Source organism: Talpa occidentalis, unplaced genomic scaffold, assembly GCF_014898055.3.
Source record: "Talpa occidentalis isolate TD23 unplaced genomic scaffold, MPIMG_talOcc4v2.1 talOcc4.10, whole genome shotgun sequence".
NCBI lineage: Eukaryota > Metazoa > Chordata > Mammalia > Eulipotyphla > Talpidae > Talpa > Talpa occidentalis.
Window position 1 is genome coordinate 33,256,540 of NW_023600993.1, and position 20,684 is coordinate 33,277,223.

At 56.4% G+C, this 20,684-nt stretch overlaps 2 protein-coding genes across 5 annotated transcripts in view; one reads left to right on the top strand and one right to left on the bottom strand.

The window, feature by feature from the left end:
- Positions 1-6,542, top strand: part of PTPN23 (protein tyrosine phosphatase non-receptor type 23) — a 32,729-nt gene extending 26,187 nt beyond the window's left edge. The window contains exons 10-25 of the mRNA XM_037528102.1: positions 326-382; positions 498-556; positions 723-802; positions 931-1,045; positions 1,136-1,201; positions 1,516-1,661; positions 1,936-2,247; positions 2,336-2,490; positions 2,588-2,739; positions 2,828-3,007; positions 3,093-4,854; positions 4,946-5,130; positions 5,217-5,321; positions 5,395-5,533; positions 5,624-5,737; positions 5,816-6,542. Coding sequence (XP_037383999.1) covers positions 326-382; positions 498-556; positions 723-802; positions 931-1,045; positions 1,136-1,201; positions 1,516-1,661; positions 1,936-2,247; positions 2,336-2,490; positions 2,588-2,739; positions 2,828-3,007; positions 3,093-4,854; positions 4,946-5,130; positions 5,217-5,321; positions 5,395-5,533; positions 5,624-5,737; positions 5,816-6,295 — 4,107 coding nt within the window. The 3' untranslated portion in view covers positions 6,296-6,542. The remainder of the gene's footprint in view (positions 1-325; positions 383-497; positions 557-722; positions 803-930; positions 1,046-1,135; positions 1,202-1,515; positions 1,662-1,935; positions 2,248-2,335; positions 2,491-2,587; positions 2,740-2,827; positions 3,008-3,092; positions 4,855-4,945; positions 5,131-5,216; positions 5,322-5,394; positions 5,534-5,623; positions 5,738-5,815) is intronic.
- SCAP (SREBF chaperone) overlaps positions 6,121-20,684 on the bottom strand; it is a 68,454-nt gene continuing 53,890 nt past the window's right edge. For 3 of the 4 annotated variants that reach the window (XM_037528114.2, XM_037528122.2, XM_037528126.2), the window contains 19 exons: positions 19,678-19,898; positions 19,381-19,486; positions 18,598-18,770; positions 18,056-18,182; positions 16,578-16,690; positions 15,455-15,549; positions 14,461-14,559; positions 14,094-14,312; positions 12,939-13,315; positions 12,269-12,457; positions 11,997-12,198; positions 11,795-11,910; positions 11,178-11,703; positions 10,997-11,082; positions 8,644-8,726; positions 8,396-8,562; positions 7,647-7,727; positions 7,275-7,481; positions 6,121-7,192 (listed from right to left, as the gene is read on the bottom strand). In XM_037528114.2, coding sequence (XP_037384011.1) covers positions 6,947-7,192; positions 7,275-7,481; positions 7,647-7,727; positions 8,396-8,562; positions 8,644-8,726; positions 10,997-11,082; positions 11,178-11,703; positions 11,795-11,910; positions 11,997-12,198; positions 12,269-12,457; positions 12,939-13,315; positions 14,094-14,312; positions 14,461-14,559; positions 15,455-15,549; positions 16,578-16,690; positions 18,056-18,182; positions 18,598-18,770; positions 19,381-19,486; positions 19,678-19,898 — 3,433 coding nt within the window. In that variant the 3' untranslated portion in view covers positions 6,121-6,946. The remainder of the gene's footprint in view (positions 7,193-7,274; positions 7,482-7,646; positions 7,728-8,395; positions 8,563-8,643; positions 8,727-10,996; positions 11,083-11,177; positions 11,704-11,794; positions 11,911-11,996; positions 12,199-12,268; positions 12,458-12,938; positions 13,316-14,093; positions 14,313-14,460; positions 14,560-15,454; positions 15,550-16,577; positions 16,691-18,055; positions 18,183-18,597; positions 18,771-19,380; positions 19,487-19,677; positions 19,899-20,684) is intronic. The other variant, XM_037528134.2, reaches the window with a different exon arrangement.

Consider the following 20,684-nt stretch of genomic DNA (forward strand, 5'->3'; position numbering starts at 1 on the left):
CAGTCCCTGCCCTTCCAGAATGGGGGAGGTGATCTTCCCTCAGCCATGCTCTTGTGCAGGCTTGGCCTGTCTGCGTGGTCCTGTCTGTGTAGCCCTCATTTCTATGGGGCTGAAGAAGCATAACCGGCTCCCCCAGAGGAGCTGGCTGGTTGGAGGTGTAAGCAGGAGGGTGGGATAGGATGTGACGCTGTTGGCTGGGCAGGTACCTGGCTGCCTTCTCAGCTTCTTGCCACCTGATGACTTGGCAGAGCTCGGTGGGATGGTAGGAGGAGTAGGGGTCAAACAGGAAAGGATAAGCCAGGCCCTGCCTGTGCCCCTCCTACAGGTCGCCTATTTCCAGAGCGCCCTGGATAAACTCAACGAAGCCATCAAGCTGGCCAAGGTAAAGCTGCGGAAGCCCGGCTGCCCCTCGGGGTCCTGGGGTGCAGGGACCGAGCTTGGGGGGAGGGTCGAAGGCTGGCCTTGGATGGTGCTGAGGCTCCCCTCCTACCCCACAGGGTCAGCCTGACACTGTGCAAGATGCACTTCGCTTCGCTATGGATGTCATTGGGGGAAAGTGAGTCTGGGGGCTGGGGGCGGCCATGGTCCCTTCTTGTTAGAGAGGCTCTCAGCCCTTTGCCTACATGCTTGGGAGGAAACCACCAGCGCCAGAGCGCAGCAGCGAGGCTAGGGCCCAGTCCCCGTAGATTGCCCAAGACTCTTCACTCCCTTCTGACCCCCAGGTACAATTCTGCCAAGAAGGACAATGACTTCATCTACCACGAGGCTGTCCCAGCACTGGACACCCTTCAGCCTGTAAAAGGTCTGAAGCCGAGAGAAGGCTGAGGAATGGGGTAGAGGTTAAAAATTGGAGGGGTGTGAGGCGGGCTGAACAGAGGCAGACCTGAGATCTCACAGACCTGGTCACATTTCTTTCTCATCCCTTCCTAGGTGCCCCTTTGGTGAAACCCTTGCCAGTGAATCCCACAGACCCAGCTGTTACAGGCCCCGATATCTTCGCCAAACTGGTTCCCATGGCTGCCCATGAAGCCTCATCACTGTACAGGTAAGAAAGGCTGGCTCTGTACTTAGCACAAGTGGGGTTGGGATGTGTCAAGAGACACAGGTTCCAGCAACTGCTCTGTCACTTCTGCAGTGAGGAGAAGGCCAAGCTGCTTCGGGAGATGATGGCCAAAATTGAGGACAAGAACGAGGTGCTGGAGTAAGTGCGAGCTGGGGGTGGGACATCTGTGGGGCCCGGTGCTGCCTGCAACAGGGGGAGTGGCAGTGAAACATGTGCTTCCACTGGGTTTCCTAGATTTGCTTTCCTTGCCTGGGGCCTCATGGGCCAGCTGTGTAAGATACAGCTGTCTTGAGAAAAGGACGTCCCGGGGCAGGCTCTGTGGGGCCAGACCAGACCCAGTGCTGGTCAGGTTCTTAGACCTGGCTTCCACCGTAGGGGGCTCACCCAGGTGGGCTCCTTTTCCCATGTGCGGAGTCAGCAGCCAGCTCCCATTGGTCCTGTGGTCCCCGCAGCCAGTTCATGGATTCAATGCAGCTGGATCCGGAGACAGTGGACAACCTTGATGCCTACAACCACATTCCGCCCCAGCTCATGGAGAAGTGTGCGGCGCTCAGTGTTCGGCCCGACACCGTCAGGAACCTTGTCCAGTCCATGCAAGGTGAGCCAGGGTGAGAGCAAGCAGCTGGAGGGTGGGAACACGAAACTCATTTGCTGGCACCTCTCGTTCATCAAGCATGGGAACTGTACCTCTCAAAGCATCAGGTGCAAGCACCCATCCCTCGGGATTGCTGTACCCTGTGCCTCTGTATTGCTCAGTACACATCGGGCCATGACCATGCAGGCACTTCAGTCTCCTGGGGGGCGAGCCAGAGTGGGTGGCTGGTCTGTCCCCCTGAGGAACCGCCCTTTCTCTCCCCTGTACACACCCCAAGTGCTGTCAGGTGTGTTCACGGATGTGGAGGCCTCTTTGAAGGACATCAGGGACTTGCTGGAGGAGGATGAGTTGCTAGACCAGAAGTTGCAGGAGGCCGTGGGCCAGGCAGCGGCCAGCGCAGCAGTCTCCAAGACCGAGCTGACAGAGGTGAGGCGAGAATGGGCCAAGTACATGGAAGTTCACGAGAAGGCCTCCTTCACCAACAGTGAACTGCACCGCGCCATGAATCTGCACGTCGGCAACCTGCGCCTGCTCAGCGGGCCACTCGACCAGGTCCGGGCTGCCCTGCCCACACCAACCCTCACCCCAGGTAAGCTTGGCCCATTTTGTCCCCAGGGGGAGAGGCAAAGAGCTGAGTGGGGGGTTTCTCTGGCCTCGCTAATCACTTCTGTCCTCAGAGGACAAGGCTGTGCTGCAGAACCTGAAGCGCATTCTGGCCAAGGTGCAGGAAATGCGGGACCAGCGTGTATCCCTGGAGCAGCAGCTACGTGAACTGATCCAGAAGGATGACATCACCGCCTCACTGGTTACTACAGACCACTCAGAGATGAAGGTGGGTGGGCAGGCAGGGTGGAGGGGTCTGACTCTGGCTCCTCCTTCAGGTGGGGAGGGTTGAGTGGTCACTCTCTACCTCCAATACACTCCCTTAGAAGCTATTCGAGGAGCAGCTAAAGAAGTATGACCAGCTGAAGGTGTACCTGGAGCAGAACCTGGCTGCCCAGGACAACGTCCTGCGAGCCCTGACAGAGGCCAACGTGCAGTATGCAGCGGTGCGGAGGGTGCTCAGTGAGCTGGACCAAAAGTTAGTGCTTCACCTTGTGCTCTTGCCCAGAGTCCTACCTGGAGCTCAGCTCCCACTGCTTACCTCCTGCTGGCCTTGTGCCCGCCAGGTGGAATTCTACGCTGCAGACCCTGGTGGCGTCCTATGAAGCCTACGAGGACCTGATGAAGAAGTCCCAGGAGGGCAAGGACTTCTACGCAGACCTGGAAAGCAAGGTGGCCACTCTCCTGGAACGGGCACAGTCTACCTGCCAGGCCCGTGAGGCTGCCCGCCAGCAACTCCTGGACAGGTAGGTGTGGCTGCCGCGCTAACTGTCTAGACGTGGGCTGGGCTGATGGGGGTCGGGCTCCACTTCTTCCTTCCCTTGACCATAGGGAGCTGAAGAAGAAACCGCCACCACGGCCCACAGCCCCAAAGCCACTGCTGCCCCGTAGGGAGGAGGGTGAGGGAGTGGAGACAGACCTGCCTGAGGAGCTGCGCAGCCTGCCCCCTGACATGGTGGCAGGCCCACGGCCACCCGACGCCTTCCTGGGCACTATTGCCCCTCGCCACTTCCCTCCTGGCCCCTTCCCCAGCTCCACAGGGCCAGGACCCCACTATCTCTCAGGCCCCTTAGCCCCTGGTGCCTATTCGGGACCCACCCAGATGTTGCAGCCCAGGGTCCCCCAAGCCCCAGGTCACCCTACAATGGCCATGGCACCTGGCCCTGCCATTTACTCAACCCCTGCTTACACACCAGAGCTAGGCCTTGTGCCTCGGTCTTCCCCCCAGCACTGTGTGGTGAACAGTCCCTATGGGGGGGTAGGGCCACCCCCACCAGTTGCAGGTCTGCCCTCAGCTCCACCTCCCCAGTTTTTAGGCCCTGAATTGGCCATGGGGGTTCGGCCTGCCACCACCACAGTAGATAGTATTCAGGCCCCCATCTCCAGCCACACAGCACCTCGGCCAAATCCAACTCCTGCTCCTCCCCAGGCCTGCTTTCCAGTGCTCCCACCACAGCCGCTGCCTGCATCCTATACCTCCTACCCACTAGGGGCCAAGCAGGCCCTCCCGACCCCCCCAGCCCAGCACCACTTTCCTCCTGGGATTCCCACAGGTTTCCCAGCCTCAAGGATTGGGCCCCAGCCTCAGCCTCTCCCCACCCGAGCAGCATTTGGACCCCAGCCCCCTCAGCAGCCCCTTCCACTCCAGCATCCACACCTCTTCCCACCCCAGCCTCCAGGACTTGTACCCGCACAGACCCCTTACCCGTTTGCCCCTCAGCCTGGTGTCCTGGCACAACCACCACCCCCTGTGCATGCCCAGCTCTACCCAGGCCCCTCTCAGGACCCCCTGCCCCCCCACTCGGGGGCTCTGCCTTTTCCTAGCCCTACACCACCTCAGCCGCCCCATCCCAACCTGGCCTATGGTCCAGCCCCTGCCCCGAGGCCCCTGGGCCCTCAGGCAGCCCCTCTTTCCATTCAAGGCCCCCCGCCTACTGGCCAGCCCACCCCCAGTCCTCACCTGGTGCCTTCACCAGCCCCATCCCCAGGGCCTGGCTTGGTCTCTCCTCGGCCCCCTGCAACAGAGCCACCCCCACGCCGAGGCACGGCAGCCGCAGATCTGCTCTCCTCCAGCCCCGAAAGCCAGCATGGTGGCACTCAGCCTCCTGGGGGTGGCCAGCCCCTGCTGCAGCCTACTAAGGTGGATGCTGCTGAGGGCCGGCGGCCACAGGCCCTGCGTCTGATTGAGCGGGACCCCTACGAGCACCCGGAGAGGCTGCTGCGGTTGCAGCAGGAGCTGGAGGCATTTCGGGGCCAGTTGGGTGATGCCGGGACTCTGGACACTGTCTGGCGGGAGCTGCAAGAAGCACAGGAACAGGATGCCCGTGGCCGTTCCATCGCCATTGCCCGCTGCTACTCACTGAAGAACCGGCACCAGGACATCATGCCCTACGACAGTAACCGCGTGGTGCTGCGCTCTGGCAAAGACGACTACATCAATGCCAGCCGTGTGGAGGGGCTCTCGCCATACTGCCCGCCCCTGGTGGCCACCCAGGCCCCACTGCCTGGCACAGCCGCCGACTTCTGGCTCATGGTACATGAGCAGAAGGTGTCGGTCATTGTCATGCTGGTGTCTGAAGCGGAGATGGAGAAGGTGAGAGGGAGACGTGGTGGCGGGGGGAGGGGGGGGTTGCCCAGGTAGGACCCTAGAAAACACTCCTAACTACATCTTGTTTGCCTCTCAGCAAAAAGTGGCACGTTACTTCCCCACCGAGAGGGGCCAGCCCATGGTGCACGGTGCCCTCAGCCTGGCACTGAGCAGTGTCCGCACCACTGAGACCCATGTGGAGCGGGTACTGAGTCTGCAGTTCCGTGACCAGAGCCTCAAACGCTCACTTGTGCACCTCCACTTTCCTACTTGGCCTGAGTTGTATGTCTGCCACCCTGGGTGGTGGTAGGAGGGGTGGTGGGGGCCTCCAGTCAGGTCTGTTCAGGGACCCTGCTCTGTCCCTGCAGAGGCCTGCCGGACAGCCCCAGCAACCTCCTACGCTTCATCCAGGAGGTGCACACACATTACCTGCACCAGCGGCCCCTGCACACACCCATCATTGTGCACTGCAGGTAAGGTGGCGGTGGGAGGCTGCCTGAGGATCCTCCTCTGGGGCTCTAGCCTTACGCCCCTTTCCTGCCACAGCTCCGGAGTGGGCCGCACGGGAGCCTTTGCGCTGCTCTATGCGGCTGTGCAGGAGGTGGAGGCTGGAAATGGGATTCCTGAGCTGCCTCAGCTGGTGCGGCGCATGCGACAGCAGAGGAAACACATGCTGCAGGAGAAAGTGAGGGTCAGGGCAGGTGGGTGCTGGGAGGGGTCCTCTGCCCAGAATGACAGGACCTCCCAGCTGACCAGGCCAAATGTACCTCTGCAGCTGCACCTCAAGTTCTGCCATGAGGCAGTGGTGAGACACGTGGAGCAGGTCCTGCAGCGCCATGGCGTACCCCCTCCGTGTAAGCCCTCAACCGGCGCAGGCGTCAACCAGAAGGTGAGGAAGGAGCCCCGAGGCTGCTGGGATCACCACAGCCTTCTGGACCCCTCTCTCCATCCACTTCTGTCTTCTCAGAATCACCTTCCTCAGGATTCCCAGGATCTGGTCCTTGGCGGGGACGTGCCCATCAGCTCCATCCAGGCCACCATCGCCAAGCTCAGCATCCGGCCTCCGGGAAGCTTAGATTCCCCAGCTGCCAGCCTGCCGGGCCCAGCAGAGTCCCCAGGCCTGCCACCAGACAGCCTGCCAGAGTCCACCCAGCTCCCGTCCTCCTCTCCACCCCCTCTCACTTCACCGCTGCTCGAGGCCCCCCAGCCTGAAGAAGAGCAGCCGGTACCTGAGGCCCCCACCTCAGGGCCCCCCTCCTCTTCTCTGGAGCTGCTGGCCTCCCTCACCCCAGAGGCCTTCTCTCTGGACAGCTCCTTGAGGGGAAAGCAGAGGATGAGCAAACAGAACTTTCTGCAGGCCCATAACGGACAAGGTCTGCGGGCTGCCCGGCCCACTGATGACCCCCTCAGCCTTCTGGATCCACTCTGGACACTCAACAAGACCTGAACAGGCTTTGCCTACCTGGTTCTTACACTACATCATCTCCCCTGTCTGCTCACCCAGCAGGACCTCTGAGGTGGGCTTGGTCTCTCACTCCCATTCCTGCTGCCTTCAGCCCTGCCTGGCCCAGCCCGCACCCCTGTGGGGTGGAGATGCATTGCGGGCCTTGGGTCAGGTTCTGCTCCTTTGTGGGACCTGACATTTTTCAGCCTTTGCTATTGAAGAAATAAAAATGACCTGTTCTGTGGCCAGTGTCTGCCCATTGCTGCCTGGGGGAAGAAGCCGGAGCCCTGACCGCACCGCTGGCTCGAATGAGCTGGGGTGGGGATGGAGGTAGGAGGACTTTGGAGCTGAAATGGCTAAGGAGCTCTCTAGCGTTGGCCTGCTGAGCCGCCTCCAACCTGTAACTGTCCCTGTGCACATCTTCCGTGGCTCCAAGTGCCGAGGTTTCGGTACAGGGAGAAAGTGATGCAGGAGTTCCTCTAAGGGAAAAGGCACATGGCTCACAAGGCCCCTGGCAAGGGTGATTTAAAAAAAAGTTTAATATTACAGTTATGAGGCAGCTTCCAGAAGGCTCAGCTCCCCCCCGCAAGTCTAGGTCCAGTGCATTGGCCCCACACAGCAGCCCTGCCCAGGGAGTCACAGCCGCTGCCACCCTCAGTCCAGCTTCTCCAGCACAGAGGGCACATACACCAGACTGAGCTCACTGCCGAAGTTGCAGACGATGGCGGCATTTTCCAGCACCAGGATCTGGCGGGCGGGCTGGGCCTCACTATTCTTTCCCAGGTAGACTGTCTGTAACAGGTCCCCGTAGTTTAGGTCCCAAAAGGAGACACAGCCCTGGCCACCGGTCACCAGCAGGTTGTCTGAGATGACACCCAAGCTTGCACCGCAGCCCAGGTCCTGAAGGCAAGGACATGACAGGCTCAGTGTCTCGAACCCTTGCGTAAGTCACCAAGCACCCTGTGGTCCCCAGCCTGCCTACCTGCTGAATAGAATAGAGCTTGATGCCTGTGCTGCGATCCCAGATGCTGATGAGGTCATCCAGGCCACTGCTAATGACGCAGGTGGTGGTGCAGGTGAGAGAAGTGACATCCCCGCGGTGAGCAAACATGTGGCTGACGCGACTGCCAGTCAGCACATCCCACAGGCAGATGGCCCCATCTTGTCCTCCACTGGCCAGCACCATGGTCTAAGGGAACAGGCCCAGGACAGCTGGGTTACTGGTGGAATACCTTTGTTGACAACCTTGCCCTGGTGGGTGGGGGATCCTCATTCTGCTTCCCAAGATCAAAGACCAAGGGCCTGTCTTGGTACCCCTATATCTGCTCACAGCCACCATGGGGCCCCCCCTTACCTGGTCAATGTACACAGTCGTGATGGCCCCTGAGTGGCCCTGTAGCGTGAAGAGGCAACATGAGTCCTCCAGACGGAACACCTAGGACAGGAACAAGTTCTGGTCTCTAGGGTTTTCCAAGTTACCTATTGGCCAAGAAATCCCTCCCGCAGGGTTTTATTTTAAAGATTTTATTTTTGTGTAGAAGAACTCAGGTGCAGGCCAGAGGTGCAAGGTGTCAGGATTTACCATCGAAAGTGGGGAGCAAAACAGGCAGATCTACAGAAATCGCTGCTGAGGGGAGCAGCAGGGGTGACAGGAGAGGACTGCTGCGCCATGTGGGTCAGCTCCCTGGCTGGGGATCAGGATGGAACTCAGGCTGTGGAGGGGACAGCACTGATACTTAACCCCTAGGCCACCAGGAAGGACCCCCACAGTGTTATGTTAAGCAAAGTTAAGTCAGGAGAAACAAGATTCCTGGATGATTTCACTTGTGGAATAGAGAAGCCAAATGGAGGAACAGAAAACACAAACAAACACAAACCCTAGGAACATGAAGATGGAGGATTAAGGGTGCTTTGGGTAGCGGGCACAGTGTTGTTAATCTAAAGAGGTGTGAACCTACACCCCCAAATCCTACAGTGTTGTAAACCACGGTTTCCACAATAAAAATGGAATTAAAAAAAAAATCCTGTCGTTCACCCAGGACACCTATAGCCTCTTCCCAGACTAGCGGTGAAACGTTCCCCATCCCCACAGCCAACACTCACTCTCAGCGTGTGGTCTTGGCTACCAGTCACGAGGCGCCCTGCAGCAGCCTTCAGGGCTGTAATGGGTTTCTGGTGCGCACAGGGCACTGTATGGGTCAGGCGACAGGCCACCCTGTCACTGCTGCTGTACACAGGGGATGCGGGCGAACTGCCCCGTCCTGGAGTCCCTGGTGACAATAGGCAAAGTGAGGGGGTCTTTGAGAAGGCACCTTGCAGGCAGCCCCTGCATGTCATCCACTCCCTCTAACCTCGGAACTGCAGGGGGCTGAGGGATGTGTGGGTCTCCAAGGAGAAGAAATCAAGGGAGCCATTGAGCCGGGCAGCCACGATCCTGGAAGAGAAGAGCACTGCCAGGGTGACTCTCCCTCAGAGCCCCCAGTCTCCGGGCTGAGTGCCGTGGGCACCTGACAGACTCAGCTCCACTGGGCATGTGGAAACAACAGAGACAGAAGAGAAGGGACCAAGCCAGTTCCAGAAAGGATCAGGGTCAAGTAGCAGCACAGGTGCTGAGGGAACAGATGCTGGGGCTGGAAGGCCCCAAGGTTGCAACGCTTATTAACCTCTCTGTGCCTCAGTTTCTTCATCTGTAAAAGGCAGAAAACAGGATCTGCCTCACAGAGCTAATATGCATAAAGTAGTACCTGGGAAACAACATGTAAGACTAAAAGAATAAAAAAAAAAAAACCCAACCACCCAAAATAAGCTGAGGGAGGACTCCCAGCTAAAACTTGGAGTTGAAGGAAAGATCTCTGAGAAGGGAAACAGGACCTAGGGTGGGGCTGTGTTTTTGAGCCACGGGAGGTGCCACCTCCATGACACAGAAACACCTTCAAGCACCACCCACTACATTCTCCTTTTCCACAAAGAAAGATTTTCTTCATTGCTCAAGAACTCCTAGGGCACAGACAGACCGAGACGGGGATATCTATCCAGGGGACCCAGAAGGCAATGCATGTCCACAGCCTCCACCTGTGAACAAGAAGGGCCCGCGCCTCCTAGGACAGGCGAGCTGAGAAAGCCCTGATGTCTGAGCCTGACTTTCATGGTCACCAGGAACCTTGACCTTGATGCTTAGGCTGATACCAGGGCTTTTCCTAAAACAAAGGCAAACAGTAGGGGAGACTTCCCAAGTGTGGGGGAACCTGCTGCACCTCCCCCTGCAGTGACCTTTAGGGCTAATGGCTTTCCCCACGGACCGGCTGGGCAAGGAACCAGCACGCAGGGGGAGAACAGCAAACCCCCCCGAAGACATAGATAAGACGGAAGCCTGTTGAAAGATAACGACCCCAAGGAGCCACTACAGGAATGCTGACCTCACGGAACCTTATCTCGCCTTCTCAAGGCCCACAAACTTTATTCTAATACAACTGTCTCTCTAAAATCTTTTCTCTTTCTCTGTCTAAAAAGGTCATTGGTTGCTGATTAAAAAAGAACATACGAAATCTAATAGCTAGGCTGATTCAAATGAAACGTCACTAAACTCTGTGTATTAATAGAACTGTTAGCTTAATCATTTCTCTGTTGCATGCTTAGCCTTGTTAGTATTAATCTTAATGATAAAAATATTACATTGTGAAAAGTAAAACTCACCCATGTTAATGTATAGTAATTTAGTGGTAGTGAGTAGTTAAAACAAAAAAGTAATCACATGAAACAAAAAGAAAAACTAATAGCCTAACTACTTAGGAATGCGCCTGGGTCCAGATGTAAATCACTGCCCTGTCAATGATAAGCTAAACCTATGAGCAAGCTGATTTCTTCACTGATGTTCGCCATTCCTGTGCCTTTAGAAAACATATTTATACTGGTCACCAACTCAAAGAAAATTACACTCAGATTTTCACTCTCTTGAAGTGTGTCTGTCTGTCATTTCTTTCGCCGAATCCTTGACCACCCTGCACGCTTCTCTCAACCCTGAGACGGCCTCATCGTTCGCTGCTGTGCTGGTCCGCGGCAGGAACCCAATGAGCTGGGCCAGGCCGGAGGGTGGCATATCAGCCAAGCCCTGCGTAAAAAGCCTAGCGGTAGCAGGAATGACAGCTGCCAACAAGCAGAAACAGTAAAGGGCAAGGGGTGCCCTTCACCCACCCCAAGAAAGAAAAATGGTTCCAGCTCTAGCTTAGATGGTGCCACAAGTGGTCAGAGACCTGGAAGAGAGAGTGTGGGAGGCACCTGGGCATGGGCAAGAGCTGGGGGGCTGAGAAGCCCTAGGAGCATGCGCACACGGAGCCCGGGGAACACCTACAGCCCAGAACAGGGCGTGAGTGGGAAAGAAGTCTTAACACAACAGGTTTTTTATAAAATGCAACCAAGAAACCCAGAAGGGGCAGTATTGGCAATCTAAGAGAAACCTGGACTTGAGAAAGGTGCGAAAGGAGACAGCATTAACCGCTGTCACGGGCTAAGGCCCTGGGAGCTCATGGTTTGCTGGGCCCTATTCTAGGTGCTTCACATATTAACTTTGAGTTTTCACCCCTCCCTTCGAGGTGGACTACCCTCTGGTTAGCAAGAAAGGAATTCCAAATCCCACGAGTGAAGGGGAGTCAGGACCAAACCTCAGTGTGTGGCCTGACCACAACGGGAAGTCACCCTGGCTCTCACCTCTTGTCCAGGAAGACCAGGGCTGTGATGCCTGAGGAGACCTCGTCGCTGCTGCAGTGGAGCATGCCCTCGATGGCGTCCCACACCTGTAAGCCCAGGGGAAGTGAGCACCTGCTAGCTGGGACGGCCCCGGGTGCCCTATGTGAATGGCCCCTCTGCCCAGTCCAGTCCCTCTGCCCACCTCCAGCCGACCACTGCTCCGCCCCACCACGATGAGGTTGCCCTGCAGCTCCAGGCTCCAGATGGAGCCATCTGCACTGGGGGTCCAGGCGAGGGAAGGGGAGCCCTTCTCGGGAGGAGAACCCCCCTCATCTTCAGGGGCCTGTGACAGCACAGGCCCAGGTGAGGCAGGGCGCAGGGTTGGTGTATGGACGGAAGCCAGGTCCTCCTCCTGGTACACCCGCTGCACCAGGCGGCTGAAGTCATAGCCCGGGGAGTCCCGAGCACGGCCGCAGGTGGCCCGGTGCCGGGGCTCGGGCAGAGTAGGCTCTGAGGGCCGCAACTGTGCAGAGAAGTTGGTGTCGATCAAGCAGGTGAGGTCCGGCTGGTCCCCGAAGAGGGAAGGTGGTGGAGGGCCCCGGGGGCGGTGCCGCAGTGGAGGGCTGTCCCCGGGCTCCTCTGGACCACCCTTCCCGCCGTCTGACAACCGTTCCCAGCTCTCCTGAGCCTCGAATACGCTGCCAACACCACTGTCCCGGCGCTGCCTGCTGGGGGTCCCGGGAGGATGCGGTGAGGAGGGGTGTGGTGGGGGGCAGGTCTGGGGGCAGGGGGTGGGGCATACATGTGGGCTGCACCTACCCTGGGCGCGGGATGCGTGTGAGGCAGTCCCCAGTCTGAGCGTCCCACACACAGACGTGGCCTGCCAGGCAACAGCTCACCAGCAGCATGCCATCGCTGGCCAGACACTCGATGTCCTGTGGAAGGGCACCATGGGTATGGGCACAGGCATGGGCACGGATGTCAGCGTGTCCTGAGCCCCAGGCCCCTACCCCTTGCTCACCATAAGGTGCCCACGCAGCACCAGGGGCACAATCTCCGTCTCTGGTGGCGTGTAGCCGTAGTCATCACAGGGCAGCTCCCCACGTCGCCGCCGGCCGGGCCCGCCACCAGGCTGCCCGTAGTTGCGCGGGCAGAGCACACGGTAAAGGCAGAGCAGCAGCAGCACAAGCACGATGCCTGTGGCGAGGCCAAGCGCTGCTACCCTGCGTAGAGTTGGAAGTGGTGAGGGGGGCCCGGTCCCTCCCACCCCCAACCTGCTCTCTGGGGCCTTACTTGTACAGGGTGATGTCTCTGTGGGGCTGCACCACGCCTGGTCCCTTGGGACCAGCCTCCCAGAGCCCTCCCGGTTGGGGCCCTGGTGGAGGCCAGGTACTGTGGCTGTCCTGAGGGTGTCGCCCCTCCAGCGCCTCCCTCGGGTTCAGGCGGAGCGTGACTGGGATGACAGGCAGCAGGCTGATGTACCTAGAGCCGGACAGCGGGCGACCTCAGAGGAGATGCTCTCAGAAGGATCCCTCCTGCTGCTGCCCTGGCCCCGTCCCCATCTCCAAGCAGGACTCAGCTCAACCCACCAAACTCCAAAAGCACCCTCTCAGGCCAGTGTTCCCAGCGTGAGGGGTGTCCAGCCTAGCTCTGACACCCCAGTCTTGCTGTCAGACACCAGCACCCAAGCAGCCATCACTGCAGTGTGGGCTGTCTCCCCCCTCCCAACTCAAGCAGCCAAAGGGCCGACAGCAGACTCCCCAGAGCAAGGCCCTAGGGCCACTGTCGCGTTGTGCCTGTTTGGAGCCCTACTTCCTACCGCACCGCCATCTAAGTTTTAATTACTAGAAAGGAAACACAGAATTCAAGCTAGTGGATCCCCACCTGATGGGAAGGGAGGCCCTGGGAACAGTGAGCAGACACCACCAAGTGAGGAGGTGGCAACTGGCACAACCTAACTCACCTCTTGGCCAGCGTGATGTTGTAGTAGCTGAAGAGTGTAGGCCAGTGGCGGAAGGACAATTTCCTCCAAAGTTCCTCATCCTCAGGCCCCCAGGTTACCTCTGGGGCTGGGCTGTCATGAACACCTTCTGCTGGCCCCCCAGGCTCAGGCAGCTCCCCTGGCAATGTCTGATTCTCAGGTAACTTAGGGGCATCAGGTGGGAAGATGGAGAAGGCAGGGTCCGGGTGGCTGGCAGGCAGTACTCCACTAGGCACTGGCATGGAAGCGAGGGCACCCTCACCCAGTGGACTCTGTTCTGTCACTTGGGCAGCGAGGTAGGTGCGCAGCCCTGCTGGGTCTGTGTACACTAGGATGCCAATCCAGACAACGGTGCCGGCCTGCAGAGAGGCATCGGGTGCTCAGTGGCACCTCTGAGAGGGATGAACAGCCCCAAGCCCTATCAGCAGTGGCCCTTAGACTGGAAGGAGGCAGCACAGGGACCTAGGCCTAGGAATGGGAAGAGGACACAGGGCCTCGTCTGTCCTTTATTGCTTCCCCAAGTCTTCCTGCTAACACCAGGGACCAAGCATCATTGGAGGGACCTGGTTCCCTTCCCATGATCAGGGTTTGGTTTTCCTAGCCTGAAATTCAGAGGAACACTCTTAGTTTTGATAGAAAACTTCCCTATCACCAATCCCTATCTCTGCTGGGCCAGGAAGCAACTACCATTTCCATGGTCAGCATGGCCAAAGGAACTGCTGCCTGATGTGCTCTGGAGCCATCCAGGGATCCTAGTACTCAGAGGGCCTTAGCCTCGCTCCCCTCACTTCAACTCCTTGGGAGAGGTTCTGTTGGCCAGCAGCCAACCCTGCTCCTGTTTCGCCCACTGCATAGCAGCCGATGAGCTGACTTGGGCAACCAGGGTGGTTCTGTCCCCAAGCATTACATCTAGCAGACTCCTGTCCTGGGACACTGTGGGGAGACACTGACTCCTCTGCCTGATGACCCCGGGGATACATCACCTCAGAAACCAACAGGGTTCAGGCAGGTAGGGGTGATGGGTAGCTCCCCAGAGCCAGGCTACAAGGGACTTCAGAATATACCCCACCTCCAAGGCAAAGGACAACACTCAAGAGCAAATTGAGTGTGGGCCTTTGGAGGATGCTGGGCAGGTACCATGATTAGCCGTTGTGCCAGGCGGGTGCGGGCCAGGAAGTAGATGACACGCAGCCTCTTGGGGAGCCGCAGGTTTCGGAAGGAAGAGGGTTGCAGTGTGATGGTGTGGGGTGTGGATGGCCTCACAGCCAGCTGCCGCTCGAAGCGCACTTGCTGCCCCACTGGCTTAGCTGAGGGTAGGCAGGCCTCAGGGGGCAGCCGCTTGTTCAGATCCGCTAGCTGTTGGGGACACAGCAGTCAGGGCCAAGGCTGTTGTCCACAGGCTGCCAACCCTACCCAAGGTTTGTAGCTCTTTCACCCAGTGATCCCCTGAGCACAGCCAGGGCTGAGGAGGAGGTGGGCGGGGCAGGGCTTGGCCCACTCCTACCTCCATCCGGCGAATGTCAATGGACAGGACAGTGGTGAAAAACAGCATCTGAAGGAAGAAGTCAGATACAAGGCCCACGACGGCAAAGAGACAAAACTCCTATAATCAAAGCATATACGAGGATATCATGACCTTATGGCCCACACCCGAGAGAAGCACATGCCTGCCTGCTGACACCTCAGAATCTGCAGGGCAGTGGCAGACAGGACACAACAAAGACAAAGAAAAAAAAGATGCTGGATCTGGGAGTGGCCAAGGAGGGACAGGGTCAACAACTCCCTCCCTCCCCACCAGGGGGCAGCAGAAACTGCTCGTACTACTACAAAGAACTGACAGATGGATGCTCCCTCCGAGCTTGTAATCTCCCTAGAGAGTAGGGATTGATCCACATTGGAAACCTTAAGTCCCACAGAGCCCCTGGCCCTGCCTGGGTGCCATGAACCCAGAGCCCAGGACTCTCAAAGTTTTCTGGCCAGCGATCACACTGGGCCAATGAAGGGAGGGAAAGAGGGCTGGAGGGAATGAATTCTGCCCTAAAACAAAGATAGTGGTCTCTGCTACCCAAGCTCTGTTGACAGAATTGTCTCAGATTCAAGTTTTCCTACCAACCCCCCTGGCAAATCACTACAGCTTCGTCTCAAATCTGGGGTAAGATGATGTAGATTTGCACACGGTGGTGTCAGCTCCAATGTTCCAAGACTACAATGCATCCAGCAGATGCCCTATAGGCGACCCGGGCGGGGAGTCTGGTGCCCTTGTGCACTCTGCTCATCCCCACACCTCACCAGGCCTCCTGCCAACCCCCGGGAAAGACAGGGATGAGATGATTTGTCCCTCCCTTTATGCAACAACTCTCAGAATGGTCAGCAAGAGTCTGGGCTTCTACATCAGTGAAGGTCCGCTTCTACCTCTGCTCACGGCCTCACAGCTGAGTAAGGAAGGTCACCTTGCTAAGAGCAAGGCAATGGTTAGTAGCCCTGCTATGGGGCCTTACCTGGATGGCGGGCACTAGGGTGAAATAGCCAATGAGGATGATGCCTAGTTCTGTGGCCATGTTCTTCATGATGGACCAGCTCTCACTGCTTAGGCCTGCAGAAGACAACAGGGCCATGGGACCAGCATATAACACCCACCTATGACATGTGTGCACCAACTTTGTGGTCCTCAGAAGGTAGAGGCATGAGTGAGGCATCGAGCATTCTGAGGCAACCAATCCACCAAAGTGGTCCAACCCTCAAGACCCTGCCAATGCTAGGGCTCCAAAGAGCTGTCCCACAGTTGCTGCAGGAAAGGGGTACAGGGGAAAGCTATAACCATCAGAAGGAGAAGTAGGCTGCCATATGAATAAACCCAAAAGGAAAGCCAAGTGCTACCCACTCTGGCATATCCAGCCTCCAAAGACTGTTCTTGTCTGACCTGCTGAGGCACGGCCTGAGCCTGCCTGTCATGTGGAAGAATGGTCTGAGGGCAGAAGACCTAGCTGTGTTCCTCCTCAAGCCTCTCCCCACAAGAGCCTGGGCCCCACACAAACACATGGTTGCACATGTAAGGCCCCGAGTGCCTAGTGTGGAGGGGCCATTTCCTCTCAGCTCAGAACAGCTAGTGGAGGGCCTGGCCCTGTATTCACTGCCGTTTTTTGAGTATATGAATACCTTGTTTCTCACAACTGAGAGGTTAGGAGCAGGAGGTGCAAGAGTTCAGACCTCTAGTTCTAGATTCTCTTTGCTCTGTCTCCTAGACCCTCAGAGGTCACAGGGAGCTTTTCTGGCAACTGTGGAAACAGCATCTCTGAAGTGACCAGCCTTAGGGGCCCAACCCACCAGCCCCTAGCGGGTGAGGCAAGAGGAGAAAACAAGTGTAGCCTGGGCAAAGGGCCACATACACACAAGCCCTATAGCAGTGTCTGGTTTGCTTTCTTACTGAATATGAACCTGGACAAAGTATAGTCCAGTGACCCACTGGGTCCTCAGGGCACATGCTAACAAGCTGCCAGGACCTAGTGGACCACCCCATATTATACTGGAGGTCAGAGCAAGAGAGGTTTCTGGGCTCCTGTTTCCATGGCCAGAAAAGTCCCTCTCCTACCCTAGCGCACACCGACACACTCCCTGAGTTACCTTGGGCGATGCGCAGTTTCACCTCGAGGTCCACTGGGGTGGAGACCACTGACTTGGTGAGCACCAACACGTTCTCTAACCCAATAACCACCACGAGGTAGGGGAAAATCTCACTGGGAAGAGAGAAAAAGGGTGAAGACCACACTGAGGGGGGCCTTTAACACATCTGATTCTCAAAATTTGGGGCCCAGGGCGGCTCTGGGATTTTCTGCCTATAGAGGAAGCTGCTAAGCAACTACACAGCACAGGACAGAATCCCCATTCTCACCCAACAGGGCCTCTGTCTGCATGGCTCCCAGCTTCCAGGGAGGTTTCAAAGCTTTACTAATGGGCTAGCCACCATCCCATCTCCAGCCAGCCAGTCAGCACAGTGCAAGAAGGGCCAGTAGAGGCCCCCCCCTGCTACCACAGCACAGCTTACGCCAGACTCTGCTGGCCAGAGAAAATGATGATGGCCAAGACCCCATAGCAGCACCCCATACAGACCTAACTGTAAAGGGGATGAGACCAGCCTAAAGCTCTACTTACTTCTGTGGAGAAGCTGTGCTTAGAGAAGAACAACTCTTCCTAAAGAAAATTCTATTGGTTGCAAGAGACCACAGCCTCACACTGCTTCCAAGAGATGAAGAGGGAAGTCCATGCACAAGAACACCCATGCGGGTGCACTTCACCAGGATCCCTATGGTGGAGCGGTGCATGCAAGGGCTCTGAGGAGTGCACAGCAGCAGCTACAGGGGTTAGGGGTGTTTAGCTCCGTCAAATTCAGGAAAGGAAGTGGGTATTCTATGAGCTAGGAAAGTAACAGACACAAAACACAAAATCTTTGTTCCTGTGACCAATCTGAAAAGCCAGGGTGCGGAACGACAAACTGATAGTAACCCGGAACAGACAGGCACGTGGGGCCAAACCTAAGTTAAGGACAAACTCAGGGAAGGGCTTCCAGACAAGATTCAGAGAGAAATGGCAAGGGAAAGCAAGAGTAGAAAGATGACAAATTAGATGACAAAGTGTATCTCTTAAACAGCTCTCTCTAAAATGACCTATTAGGCACTTAAATGTATTAATAGTGAAAAGGAAGAAATATACCCTTCTTGATCTTACAATCATCTGACTTTCATCATATAGGAACAGTATTCATGTGTATATATAACGTACACGCACACCCACACACACATGTGCGTACAAGCACACATGTAGCACAGCCAATATACACACACATATATACATACCCCAATCACACAAATACACACATGCCTGAGTGTGTACACACGTAATTATTATTTGCATATACAGATATATTTTATATACACACATACATATATATGAGAAAAGGTAACTAAAAAGAACAAAAAAAAGGTAATGGGAAGATAGGGTGTAACTGCAAGCATCCAGTCCAGGGCAGCCCACATGCCCAGAGGTAGGAGGCGATCTGGCCTGAGGGCTCACCCTGTGGCCCAGTGGACCTGCTGGGGACCTACCCGCCATTGAGAGTGGGTGTCAGGCCGAAGAGAGTGCAGAGCCCCACAGACATGAGCAGCGAGCTGAGCACTGTGACCACGGCAGCCAGAGCCAGCCCCCACTTGGACTTGACCATGTCGATCTTGCCTAAAGGGCAAAGAGGGCACGTCAGGGCAGCACCTCCCCCAGACCCCAGCCCAAACCAGCCCTTCCTAACTAAGCTCCTAGGTGTAGAGTATGCCCTGACAATTGAGGAAGGGAAGACCCTTGGTTTAACCAAAAGCAAAGGACAACCATATACACTTCTCAGTCTTAGGACCCGGTGTGCCTTTGGGAACACCAGCCCGGAAAGTTTCTTTTCCTAAGAAGCTAAAGGGACCCTAAGCACACCCAAGTCCCTGCCAAGGGCGGGGGTTGGGGAAGGGAACTCTAAACCCCTGGCCCTTGTGACCACCAGATGTGTTCTACATATCTGCCCAAGCCACCTCCAGAGGAAGGGGACAAGTGATCTGGAAATGCCTGTTAGTTGGAGAAAGCCCCCAGTCCCCTGCTGTGAACCTACGTGTGGAGAAGTAGATGTAGGCAAACAAGATGATGTAGGTGGTCACAAGGGGGATGAGCTCAGCAATGCCAATCTCCTCCTTGAAGTGCACATGGACCAGGCTCTCCGCTCGAAGGCTGCAGTTGGGACTGGGGTGCAGGAGCATCAGGCGCGCCCGCAAGCTGCCCAGGAACCTAGTCATGGAGCAGGATGGGGTAGATAGATTGTCCCTCTTGTTCCAGGGGACAAAGACAATCCCTGGGAGAAGGGTACATCGGGGAGCTCACCCCAATGTCTAAGCTTTCCTAACAGTCTCTAAGAGCATTGCAAGAAAGACAAAGTCAAGTTGTCATAGGAGCCCCCCATTCCTTCCTCTGCAACACTCTCCCAACCTATCATACCACTTAGACTGTAAAGGCCCAGGATAGCCTACTGAAGGCCCCTCAAGTGTCCTTGCTCTTGTTGGGGAGATGCCTGCAGCCGTCTGTTGAGGACTCTGAGGCCACATGGAATTCAGTGGTGACTATCTTGGGACTTGTCCCCTAGGGTAAGAGAGACCAGTGGAGGCACCAGGACACTGAATTCATCAGTCCTGCCTTAGTTCCTTATTCTTAGCTGGCTCTCAGGTCATCCCAACTCAAATGTGAGCAGACAGCAGCCTTCAGTCTAAAGGATACAACTTCAACACATAACTTAAAAACTGCAAGTTCTCAGGGAGACATTCTGGACACTAACATGAACGGGGACTAGCCAAAGTCCCATGTTCTATACCTGTCGGGAGCCCAGGGTGTTGACAAATCTTACTTGGCATGGTAGTGCTGGAAGACCAGGGTAATGGTGTATGAGACCATTCTCTTCCTGGTATAGAGGCTCATCCCGCTGTACTTTCCAGGAACACCAAACAGCAAGTCTGCAGACAGAAATCAGCAGGTGCTAATGAAGGAATGGCAGCCACTATGGAGTCAGCAAGGGTCCCTCCCCACCCCCACCTTAGATACAAGGGGTAACCCCTAATCTGTCAGAGCACCCATCAAAGAGAACATGGTGACCGACAGGTATGCCCCTCTGGTTCCTTCTCAGGGCATTTGCCCTGGGGGCAACCTTTGAGCGTGGCTGAAGTCTGCAGGGTTTTAGGCTCATGCTGGTGAATGGTCCTGATGATGTCAGGATCAGTGTGGAAGCGTTCCCGGTCATTCTGCCAGAAGTTCCCAGGGGACAGCAGCAGGCATCCATGTTCAGGGAGGAGGTTCCGGAGCTTCCTGAGACCTGGCAGGAGGTCAGTCACTTGCAGACACACTTCCTCCAGGCTCCTGGTCCCAGAGCTGTGTAGGAGACAGGACAAGGCACTTGCTGTGTCTGCCAGCACAGGCAGGCCCAGTGCACCTATAGGATTCCCAGATGCCTAGTATCTTGAAGACTGAGGATTAGGGCAGCAGGGGAAAGCTCTTACAGGTGGTCAACAAACCATGCAGCTGTCTAACCTTCAAAGTGCATCTGGAGCCCAAAGGCCTGTCACCGCTGAGGAGAGGCAAATTCTGGGAGCATGCACAGCTCTGCCCACTAAAGCACTTTGGCCAATTCAGTGGGCAAAAGGAATAGATCAAAATTAGGGGCTTGCTGGCCTCCCTGGTGGTGCAAGGGGTTAAGCACCGCACTATGAAGCAATCCGCAGCCTCTGCAGCACAAGTTCAATCCCCAGGTAGCCAGAGAGAAACCCACATGGCGAGGCAGACCTCTCCTGTCTCGCCCACTGCTCCCCTCAGCAGTGTATTTCAGTCAGTCTGCCTGTTCTGTTCCCCACTCTGTCTCTGGTGAATCCTTTCACCCACCCCGCATCTCTGGCCTATACCCCAGCTCTTATATGCATAAATAAATCTTTAAAAAAAAAAATTAGGGGCTTGCTTTCATTCACCAAAATGCCTGTCAAAGCCCACAGTCACCTAAAGCCCAGTGGTGAAATAGCCTGCAAAGTCAGCAAAATCCAGAGACCCACTGGTGGACTGGAGAGTACCACCTGGGCTGGTGCTTCAGAAGTATATCCCCAGGCACAGCTTCTCTTCAAGCACAGCCCCCACCACTCCATTCATATCTCCTAAACCTCGGGCAGA